The 12,260-nt window shown below is 42.8% G+C and overlaps 1 protein-coding gene across 1 annotated transcript in view; it reads right to left on the bottom strand.

The window, feature by feature from the left end:
* The window catches only part of PSD2 (pleckstrin and Sec7 domain containing 2), a 55,628-nt gene that overhangs the window by 7,212 nt on the left and 36,156 nt on the right, over window positions 1–12,260 (bottom strand). The window contains exons 9-11 of the mRNA XM_060092002.1: window positions 2,430–2,519; window positions 1,279–1,322; window positions 10–200 (exon numbers count right to left, since the gene is read on the bottom strand). Of these exons, the coding sequence (XP_059947985.1) occupies window positions 10–200; window positions 1,279–1,322; window positions 2,430–2,519 (325 nt within the window). The remainder of the gene's footprint in view (window positions 1–9; window positions 201–1,278; window positions 1,323–2,429; window positions 2,520–12,260) is intronic.

The following is a 12,260-nucleotide window of genomic DNA, read 5'->3' as shown; positions in this document are numbered from 1 at the left end:
GACACCCACTCCTCTTGCCATCCATGTCGGCGTGAGTCTTCCGGGTCAGCACACCATGCTTGTAGGTGGTGGCGCTGAAAGCCTGTGGGACATCCAGGAAGGGGTTGCTACCATCCAGGATCCGTGTCACCTTCTTTGTGCCTGTCCCAAACTTGTCATCCACCAGCTCAGACAGTGATTTCCTCAGCTCATCTTCATCACTAGGAAAGTACTAGGCCTGAGTACCACCTCCATGGAGGCCTCATCCCTACATCAACATGCCCTCTCCCCACAAAACACTCCTTTGGAAGCCAGTTAGAGGTAAAGAGCAGAGATAAGGAGGTTCCAGTTCCAGACCACAGGTCCAGACCTTTGTCCCCTCCCCTGAGTCTTCAATTCTGACATCTCTCCTCTGAGCTTTGATTTTTGGTCTCCAAGCTGCAATCTTCACCCTTGATCACAAAGCTGGAGACCTTACTACCTTCAGGCTTCCTTCCTTGTCTTTCTTCTCCTCTCTGAAAGCCCAGCCCCAGGGAGCAGTAACCCATGGCCAGACTGCCCAAGCCCCAGGGACATGGTGAGGGAGGGAAGGTCAGTAGATGAGGCCCCTAAAGTCTAGGTTCCCCAGCCTAGAAGCCCTGGTATAAGAATGCCAGCTCTCCCCAGCTGGACTGGGGTTCCTAACAATCCCTGCCTGGGACCTCTTCATGGACCCAAAGACCCAGGCTGCCCTGGGGAGTACAGCAACTCCCCAGTGGAGTGGCAACTTTCCTCAGGAGGCTGTTAGTCTCCCCAATCAGCAAGGTCACCACACCTCTTTCCAGATGGCTGGGCACCTCCAGGTCTCTCTGCCCTCACAGGGGAAGAAGTTAGGGGGCAGTCACCTCTCCCCATTGCCAACAGCATCACCACCTCAACATGGTCAGATTACTGGAGTTGTAAAGGGACTCATAGCTCATGCCTGTGTACCTCCCCGAGGGGAAAGAGCTATCATCATTGGGAATAGTGGAAATATCCCCTGAACAGAAAACCTGTTGTGAACATCATGAAACTAAACCCACAGTTCAATCTATTCCATAGCTGTAAACATTGCACACTTTTTATCAAGACAGAAAACAAACCCAAAGGGGAACTCAACACCAGGAGCTGGCCAGCTGGCCAGGGGTCACCAGGGCCCTGGGTGGGAGAAATCAGCACCATGGAGAGTAACCGGCGTGACTTCCCAGTACCCCCAGCCACTCCCCCTCCCCCTCCCCGTAATTCAGTCTCCCCATACCTGTGCCCATGGGCACTACTCACATGGCCCATTCCAGCTTTTCATTCTTGATGGAGTTGTAAAGCGTCTGGGAGAGGGGAAAAAAAAGAGAGAGGAGTTCAATGAACAGTCAAAGAAATCTCCATCTAGCAATGTGGATGTGGTGAGGGAGCATCTTTTCAGCCAGTGGGGCAAAGTAGGTGTTTGATTCACACTTATTTATTGGATGGGTGAATAAATGGGGGATGGGTGGGTAGATTCGTTTTTAGATGATTGGATAGACTTGAGGATGAGTGGGTGGATGGGTTGGTAGGTAGGTGAATGGGCAGGGAAATGGGTGAGTGGATGTGGAGTGTATATAGGGGACTGTGTAGGAGTGTATGTGTGGGTGATGGGTGAATGGGTGGGTGTATGGGCAGGTGAATGATTGAGTTGCAGGGTGGGTGGGTGGATGGAAGGATGGGTATATGGGAGGATGGGTAGATGGGTGGATGAGTAGACAGGGAGTAGGTGGGTGAAGGGACTGGGATTATTTGATCTTACTTACAAAAACACTTTTAAGTGCTTCCTGACAGTGAAGAACATAATTATGGTAAGAACAGTGATGGAGGCAATGTTTATTTTTTGACCTCCAGACTCACTATTCAACTGCCCACCTGATATCATCAGGTCCCTCTAACTCACTATCTAAAACTGAACTCATCATCTACCCCCCAGAAACCTGCTCCTCTTCCTCCAAGGTGGAGAACTGACAGGGATTGAAAGGCCAGAGTTCCACCTTGGGCTTCAGCCTCAAAAGAAAATTAGATTCCTGGTGATGTTGAAAGAATGAGTGGGCTTTTCCCTGTGGTAATGATCATGATAGTAGTGGTGAAGGTGGTAGTGGTGATAAAGGTCATGGTGATGGTGGCAGCGGCTGTGACAATGGGTGGCAAGTTTGAGGATTACCATGACAGCAATAATGACAGTGGAGCACTAAAAACAAACCTCACAGAGCCTATCCCTCTGACTAACTCAGGGAACACATAACAGTCACATGTTGAGCTGGATGGTCTCTCCCTCTGTCCCAAAGTCATCACGACCCTGACCCCAGAATTAGGAATCTTGACCATCAGGATTTAGTGGGCAGAAACCTCTCTCCTCTCCACCCACCCTGGACACAGCTGGGGCCACAGGCACCCTTAGCAATTTATACCTTCAGCAGGTCTTTGGCAAAGTCTTGTCCGTCATTCAGCTGGTCCAAGTTGGCAATGAATTGCTGGCAGGACATCTTCTTGCCAATGTTCTGTAATGGAGAAATGGTTCTGCCTGAGAGTAGGGATGGAGGTTGGTGTGGTCCCCACACCCTGCCCTGCCCGGCCAGAAGGGATAAGGCAGCATCAAGGGCAGTAATGGAAACAAGACTCCGCCTGGGTTTCCCTTTGTCTCCCGAGAGTTTACAAAACTCTTGTTCACATTCAAGATTCTATTTGATCCTCAAGCATCATGAGAGGTCGGGGTTCTCCTCAAACCCAGATGAAGGAGTCAGGTTAGATGATGTATTGTAATAGCTGACATTTGCTGGGTGCCTAGCATGTTCCAGGTATTGTACTCAACATGCATTATCTTATTTCCTTCTCACAACAAAGAGAAGGTGAGGTGGGTGTTATTATTATCCCCACTTGACAGGTAAGGAAACTGAGGTGCAGGAAGGTGAAGTGACGTGCCCATGATCACACAGCAAGGAAGGAGGAGGGCTGAGTGTGTCTGACACCAAAGCCCATGCTCTGACCCGCTACTCCATGGTTAACTCTCCCAAGGTCACACAGCACCAGGACTTGAACCCAGGCCTCTTGGCTCCTGAGCAGAAGCTCTGTGTATTCCGTCACAACTGTCTCACCCTCTCACCTGTACAGAGGGGCGGCAAGACCTCCAAGAGGTAGGTGAAGTGAGGGAGAGTTTGGTCTTAAGAGAATCAAAAATCAATTTCCACCAACACACATGGGTACCCCATGCTGAGCTGCACTGGGACCTAGGGAGCCCAAGCAGATGGTTTCACACCAGGAGGCACAAACAGACAAAGATCTGGGAATGACTGTACCCCAAAGTTCTGCCTTCATTTTTTAACCAATGATTAGAAGAGGGGCTCCAGCCCTCCAAACCCAACATCTGATGTGCATACTTTCAGACTTGCAGGGTCCACGTTTGAGGAAACACTGGTGGCACTTCACCTTTGAGAAGACAAAGACCCTTGAACACTAGATATTTACTGGTGTAGGATTTTGTGGATCTAGGTTTGCTATAAGGCAGTGTTTCCCAAGATTCACCTACCGATGGGAATAGGAATTCCCCCCAGAAAAGGATTTCATAATCAAATAAGTTTATATCTTTCAGAGTTTTTTTTTTTTTTTTTTTTGCGGTATGCGGGCCTCTCACTGTTGTGGCCTCTCCCGTTGCAGAGCACAGGCTCCGGACACGCAGGCTCAGCGGCCATGGCTCACGGGCCCAGCCGCTCCGCGGCATATGGGATCCTCCCAGACCGGGGCACGAACCCGTATCCCCTGCATCGGCAGGCGGACTCTCAACCACTTGCGCCACCAGGGAGGCCCTCAGAGTTTTTAATGTGCTTCTGTGTGTTAAGAGTCTCCAAGGAGAGGATTCTACATACAGTGTCTCAAATTTATTGACCTTAGCACCATTTTAGCAAAGATTCTATTAACATCATGTGGGACATGCACACACCACAGAAAATAATTCAGAAAACAATGATAGAGGGCTTCCCTGGTGGCGCAGTGGTTGAGAGTCTGCCTGCCGATGCGGGGGACACGGGTTCGTGTCCCGGTCCGGGAGGATCCCACATGCCGCGGAGCAGCTGGGCCTGTGAGCCATGGTCACTGGGCCTGCGCGTCCGGAGCCTGTGCTCCACGACGGGAGAGGCCACAACAATAAGAGGCCCGCGTACCGCAAAAAAAAAAAAAAAACCAAAAAAAAAAAAAAAAAAAAAACAATGATAGAAAGCTTTATAAGTAGCTGGCAAGCAAGAATTTTCTATACCTTTCCCAAAGGGTTAAGGAGAAATGACCTATGTGTGCCTTAATATAGTATGTTTCATAAGTCTATGTGTATATTTTACATGTACATATATGTATTATGTGTACATGTATATAGTCATTTATGTGTACATTCGTAATTGAGGAATATGAGGGTAATGTTGATAATATTGCCTGAGTTCCACACACACTGAACATTCCCCAGCTATCAGTCAGGGGTGCAAAATCAAAAAATAACCAGGCTGGGCTTCCCTGGTGGTGCAGTGGTTGAGAGTCCACCTGCCGATGCAGGGGACACGGGTTCGTGCCCTGGTCTGGGAAGATCCCACATGCCGTGGAGCGGCTGGGCGCGTGAGCCATGGCCGTTAAGCCTGCGCGTCCGGAGCCTGTGCTCCGCAACGGGAGAGGCCACAGCAGTGAGAGGCCCGCGTACCACAATCAATCAATCAATCAATCAATAACCAGGCAAGATTTCCAATCCTAGTAATGACAGACTATCTTATTGCAGATGAACCTTCCCATCAGAAACAATTGCTGGTCAAAATATTAATAAAACATCTATGTGAAGACACTGGAGAAATATAAGAGCAATGAGGACTTCAAGGCTAAAGATCCTGCAAATAAGGGAAACATGGAGGTGGTGAGGCTGACTAGGAGCAGCTTTCCTCTTTGAAGCATTTGTCAATTCTCAAGCAGTGTACAAAAGGGTGAGCAACTCAGTGGTCAATAGGACTAGAGAACAAAAATTGGAATTCAGGGCCCACCAAGGACAAGGGGCCCTGGGAAACACTCTGGTCATACTTCAGCAAAACACCTGAAATTAAGAAAGGAAGGAAATTTTTCAGACAGAAGGAAAGTTATCTCAGATGGAAGCATGGAGAAGCAGAAAGGAATGAAGAGCAACAAAAAGGGTGGCTAAGTCTAAATGAATATTGAGTGTGCAAAATAACAATAATAAAGTTTTCTGGGGAATAAAATATAGAAAGAGATATAATATTTAAAAGGATGATAACAGTAGTATATAAGTTGAGAAGACAAATAAATGAAGTTGAGTCATTTTAAGGTTATTTCATTTCCCAGGATGTGGTAAAAAGTACTTTAATAAGTCAGGGATGCATATTGCAAACGACAAAAAGAATTCTAAAAGAATTCACAACTAACAAGCTAACAGGGGAAAATGGAATTCTAAAACATACTTAAATAATCCAAAAGTAGGCAAGAAAGGAGAAAAAAAAAAGCAATATAGACCAGATGAGTCAAAGAGAAAACAAAGAGTAACCTGGTATGTTTGAACTCAAATATATTAGTAATTCATTAAATGGTACAATTAAAAGGCAAAGATTAATAGACACCTCTTAAATATAAAGGGACAGAAATCTTGGAAAAAGGATAGAAAAAAGATATACATGCAAACACTAGCAAAAGGACTCCAGTATAACTACACTAATAACTGACAAAGTAGACTTAAAGGTAAGAAGCATTACTAGAAATAGAGACATCTCATAATGATAAAAGGGTCAGTCTACCAGAAGATATAAGCATCCTAAATTTGTATGCACCTAATAACACAGTCTCAAAAAATAAAAGACAAAAATGGACAGAACTAAAAAGAGAAAGACATTCACAATCTTGGTTGGAGATTTTAACACTGCTTTCTCAGTAACAAGAACAAAAATACTAAGCAATTAATTTGTTAGTAACAATCAATTAATTAATGCCAACGAATTAGGAAACCTAGATAAAATAAACAAATTCCTAGAAACATACAAATTACCAAAACTGGCTCAAGCAAAAATAGGAAATCTGAATAGACCTAAAAAGAAGTAGAGATTCAATCAGTAATCAAGAACCGCACAAAAGAAAATTCTAAGACCAGATGGCTTCACCAGTGAAGTTTACCAAACATTTAAAGAAAAATTAACACCAATACTTCTTAAGCTCTACCCAAAAATTGAAAAAGAGGGAACACATCCTAACTCATTCTATAAGGCCAGCATTACCTTGATACCAAAACCAGACAAAGAAATCATAAGAAAATAAAACTATAGAACAGTATTCCCTATAAATGTAAAAACCCTCAACAAAATACTAGCAAACAGCAGCATAATAAAAGGATTATGGACTTCCCTAGTGGCCCAGTGGTTAAGAATCCACCTGCCAATGCAGGGGACACAGGTTTGAGCCCTGTTCCAGGAAGATCCCACATACCGTGGAGCAACTAAGCCTGTGCACCACAACTACTGAGCCTGCACTCTAAAGCCCACAAGGCACAACTACTGAGCCCACGTGCCACAACTATTGAAGCCTGTGCGCCTAGAGGACATGCTCCGCAACAAGAGAAGCCAAGACAATGAGAAGCCTGCACACCGCAACGAAAAGCAGCCCCCACTCGCCACAACTAGAGAAAGCTTGTGCGCAGCAACGAAGACCCAACGCAGCCAAAAGTAAATAAATAAATAAAATTATTTTTTTAAAAAGGATTATATATCATGACCAAGTGGAATGCATCCCAGGAATGCAAGGATAGTTCAACATATAAAAATCTATTAACAGGGGCTTCCCTGGTAGCGCAGTGGTTGGGAGTCCGTCTGCCAACGCAGGGGACATAGGTTCAGGCCCTGGTCCGGGAGGATCCCACATGCCATGAAGCAACTAAGCCCGTGCGTCAAAATTACTGAGCCTGTGCTCTAGAGCCCATGAGCCACAAGTACTGAGGCTCGCCTGCCTAGAGTCCATGCTCCCCAACAAGAGAAGCCACCGCAATAAGCCCGCTCACCGCAACGAAAGAAAGCCCACGTGTAGCAACAAAGACCCAATGCAGCCAAAAATAAATAAATTTTTTTTCAAATCTATTAACATAATACAGCACATTAATAGAAAGAAGGGGGGTAAAACACATGATCATTTCAATTGGTGCAGAAAAAGCATTTGGCAAGATTCAACACTTCTTTCATGGAAAAAACACTCAACAAACTAGGAATAGAAGAGAACTTCCTCAACGTGATAAAAGGCATTTATGAAAAACCCACAGCTAACATCACACACTCTGGTGAAAGACTGAAAGCTTTCCCCCTAAGATCAGGAAAAGGCAAGAATACCCATTTCTCCCATTTCTATTCAACATTGTACTAGAAGTTCTAGCCAGAGCAATTAGACAAGAAAAATAAAAGTCCCCCAAATTAGAAAAAAAGAAGTGAAATTATCTCTATTCACAGATGAAATGACCTTACATACAGAAAATCCTAAAGAACCCACCAAAAAACTATTAGAGCTAACACACAAATTCAGTAAAGTTGCAAGATATAAGATCAACACACAAAATCAATTACATTTCTATATGTTAGTAATGAACAATCATAAAATGAAATTAAGAAAACAATTCCATTTACAATAGCATCAAAAGGAATAAAGTACTTAGAAACAAATTTAACCACGGAGGTGAAAGACTTGTACATTGAGAACTAAAAAAGGTTGCTGAAAGAAATTAATGACATAAATAAATATAAAGACATCCTGTGTTCATGAACTGGAAGACTTAATATAGTTAAGATGGTAATACTTCAAAAACTGATCTACAGATTCAATACAATTTCTATCAAAATCCCAATGGCCTTTTTTGCAGAAATGTAAAAGCTTATCCTCAAATCCATATGGAATTGTAAGGGATCCCAATAGCCAAAACAATCTTGGAAAAGAACACTTTCTGATTTCAAAACTTACTACAGAGTTAGACTAATCAAAACAGTGGGACACTGGCATAAGAATAGATATATACATCAGTGGCATAGAATTAAGACTCCAGAAATAAACCCATACATCTATGGTCAATTGATTTTTTTAATTGAGTAAATTTGACATGTAACATTGTGTAAGTTTAAGGTGTACACTGTGTTACTTTGTTTTTCTGTTGGTGGTGTTTTTTGCGGGGGGGGCCACACCATGCAGCATGTGGGATCTTAGTTCCCCAACCAAGGATCAAACCCATGCCCCCTGCATTGGGAGCACGGAGTCTTAATCACTGGACCACCAGGGAAGTCCCTACACTGTGTTACTTTGATACATTTATAAATTGTAATGCTATGATCAATTGATTTTTGACAAGTGTACCAAGACCATCCAATGGGGAAAGAATAGTCTCTTCAACAAATGGTGCTGGGACAAATGTGCAGGGAAATTTGAATATCCACAGCAAAAGAATGAAGTTGGACCCTTACCTCACACCATATACAAAAAGTAACTCAAAATGGATCAAAGATGTAAACATAAGAGCCAATACTATAAAACTCTTAGAAGAAAACATAGGGCTAAATCTTCATGACCTTGTATTTAGCAATGGTTGCTTAGATATGACACCAAAAGCACAAGCAACAAAAGAAAAAATAGATAAACTGATTGCATCAAAATTTAAAACTTTTGTGCCCCAAAAGACACTATTGAGAGAATGAAAAGACAATCTATAAAAAGGGAAAATTTTTCTAACCATGATCTGATAAGAGTATAGTATTTAGAATAAATAAAGAACTCTTACAACTCAACAACAAAAACACAAGCAACCCAATTAAAGAAAAGCAAAAGATTTAAATAGACATTTCTCCAAAGAAGATATACAAATGATCAATGAGCATATGAAAAGATGCTCAAGATTACTAATCATTAGGTAAATGCAGATTAAAACTATAATAACATATAACTTGGCTATTATCAAAAAGCAGAAAATAACAAATGTTGGTAAGGAGGTAGAGAAACTGGAAACTTTGTGCACTACTGGTGTGAATGTAAAATGGTGCAATCATTATGGAAAACAGCATGGTTGTTCCTCAAAAGTGAAAAATAACATCACCATATGATCCAGCAATACTACTTCTGGGTATATACCCAAAAGAATTAAAAGCAGAGTCTCAAAGAAATATTTGCACACCCATGTTCATAGCAGCACTATTCACAGTAGCCAAAAGATGCAAGCAACCCAAATGTCCATGAGCAGATGAAAGGATACACAACATGTGGTATATACATACAGTGTAATAGTATTCAGCCTTAAAAAGGAAGGAAATTCTGATACATGCTACAACATCGATAAACCTTGAGGATATTATGCTAAGTGACATAAGCCAGCCACAGAAACAAATTCTGTGTGATTCCAATTACATGAGGTATGTAGAGTAGTAAAATTCACAAAGGCAAAAAGCAGAATGGTGGTTGCCAAGGGCTGGGGGGCAGGGAATGGGGAGTTGTTCAATGGATATAGAGTTTCAGTTTGAGAAGATGAAAAAGTTCTGAAGACTGGTTGCACAACAATGTGAATAGACTTAATACTACTGACTTATACATATAAAAATGGTGAGGATGGTAAATTTTATGTAATGCATATTTTACCACAATTTTTAATTTTTTTTACAACTTTAAATAAAAATTATAAAACCCCCCAAAATGGGCAAAGTATCAATACCTGAATAGACATTTCACCAGAGAAGATACACAAATGGCCACAAGCACATGAAAATATGCTCAATATCATTAGTCACTAGGGAGATGCAGATTAAAACCAAAATGAGATACCACTTCATACCCACTAAAATAGCTATCATTATAAAAGAAAAAAAGAAAGAAAGAAACGAAGTGTTGGCAAGGAGGTGAATAAATTGAAACCATTATACATTACTAGTGGGTATTTTAAATGGTTCAGCCACTATGGAAAATAGTTTCACAGTTTCTCAAAAAGTTAAACATAGGATTACCATAAGATGCAGCTGGTCTACTCCTAGGAATTGAAAACAGGTGTTCAAACAAAAACTTGTACACAAATGTTCAGAGTAACACTATTCACAATATCGAAAGGGTGGAAACAATCCAAACATTCACTAAAAGACAAATGGATACACAAAATGTGGCATATCCATTCAATGGAATATTATTCAGCCATAAAAACAAATGAAATTATGACACATGCTATGACACGGATGAACCTTGGAAACATTACACTAAGTGAAGGAAGCCAGATAAAAAGGCTACATACTATATGATTCCATTCACATTAAATATCCAGAATAGGTAAATCCATAGAGACAGAAAACAAATTAGTGGTTGCCAGGGGCTGGAGGAAGGAGAGAATGGGGAGTCACTGAGAATGGGTATGGGGTTTCCTTTTGGGGTGATGAAAAAGTTCTGGAACAAGAGAGTGGTGATGGTTGCACACCATGTGAATGTACTTAATTCCACTGAATTTTACACCTTAAGCTGGGTAAAATGGTAAATTTATGTCTTGTATATTTTACCATAATAAAAAACTCATTAAGGATATACAAGATTTTTACAACACAGTTAAAAGACTTGACCTTATTAACACATAGAACATTACAACCAACAAATGCAAAATACACTTTCATCTACTAAAATCAGTCTCTCTCTGGATGGGAAAGTAAGATAATCAACTGCAAAAAAGTGAAATCATATTGGGTAAATTACCTGATTTAAAATAAAATAACAACAATAACCAGGCAAAAAGACATGTACTAGAAAAGAAAAAGAAAGAGAGAAGGGAAGGGAAAGGAAGGGAAGGGAAGGAAAGGAAAGGAAGAAAGGGAGAGAGAAAGAGAAAGGAAGGAAGGAAGGGAAAGAAAGAAAGGAGGGAGGGAGAGAAAAAGGGAAAGAGAGAAGGAAAAGACGTGTGTCCAGAAACTCCAAAGGCGGACTGACATGGATGATTTGGGGCCTCCAAGTTCCCAGTTCCTCCCTTCCTCCCACCACCATTTGGATCAAAAGGGCCTCCCTGCTGCCTTGACCCTCAAAACTGTTCCCACAGCTTCTGTCTCCAATCAGAAAAGAGTTATGGTTGGCCTGGCCACAGCCCCATTCCAAGGCCTTTTCCACAGGTCTGGCGTGACCTGCCTGCACAGGCCTGGGGTCAGAACAATCCCAGCCCGTCTTTAAGTCTCCCCCCAAGAGCAGAATCAGACAGGCCAAGAAGAAAGAAAGTAGATGTCATCCTTCAGGGCAAGGAGAGGGGCCAATTGAAAGTCCCATGGGCAGGGAAACCCTCATCACTGTTTGCAAATCTAGACTAAACCTGAGTTGTACTCAGTGTCCCTTTAAAGTTCTTGTATGACGCTCAGATGGCTCTCAGATGCCATCTGAGAATGGGCAGGACCCCCCGCCCCCAGTCTTCAGAATAGTATCCCAACCCCTGCATCTGTCCAGTCCTCCACCATCCAGCACCAACCCACCTCCCCAGCACTCCCACTGCTAACCTTCAGGCAACCCAAGTTTGAGAGAAATTAAGCTTTTCTTGAAAAAAAAACTTACCTTTGTTTCAGCTTGAAAGCTCATGGCACAGCTTCTCCCATCCATCTCCTCCCCCCTCTACTGGCCTCAGCCTAGACGCTTCTCCCTCCCTCACCCCAGCGTTCACTCCATTAACCAGTGCTAGTGACTGCACATCCAAAATACATTTTTAATACCTCTCCTTGTCTCCATCTCCAATTCTCACCCAAGCTCCCATCTTCTCTTGTCTGGAGGTTAAAATCACCCTCTTCTGACATCCTCCCCTTCCAGCTCACTCTGTCATGGGGAATGAGCCTTCCCTACTCCCAGCTAAGGCCACTCTCCACCTATGCTCTGTTGCTCATCTCAAGGAAAGCTTCGATTTTCCCTTCTCTCTCTTGCATCATCAGTTTCTCCTTGCCTGCTTAGTGGATACTACTGACATACACACATGCCCTAGTCAGATTTGAAAGAGTTCCTCCTAGACCCCTCCAGGCAGTGGCTCATTTCAGGAGCCCACTCAAAGCCAAATATCGCAAAAGAATTCTCCACATCCTCCAATTCCTCCCCTCCTATCCTCATCTCCACCCACTCCAGCCTGGCATTTGTCCTCTCCACTCCACCTAAAGTGCTGTTGTGAAGGTCTCCAATGACCTTGACCATGCAGTGATAATGAGGTTGGGCATTCCAACCTCAATGATCATTTTTCTGTTGACATCTTTCTTGACCTCATGGCA

This window comes from Mesoplodon densirostris, chromosome 3 (assembly GCF_025265405.1).
Source record: "Mesoplodon densirostris isolate mMesDen1 chromosome 3, mMesDen1 primary haplotype, whole genome shotgun sequence".
NCBI classification, from domain to species: domain Eukaryota; kingdom Metazoa; phylum Chordata; class Mammalia; order Artiodactyla; family Ziphiidae; genus Mesoplodon; species Mesoplodon densirostris.
The sequence above is the reverse complement of the archived record's forward strand: the minus strand, read 5'-3'. Positions and strand labels throughout refer to the sequence as shown.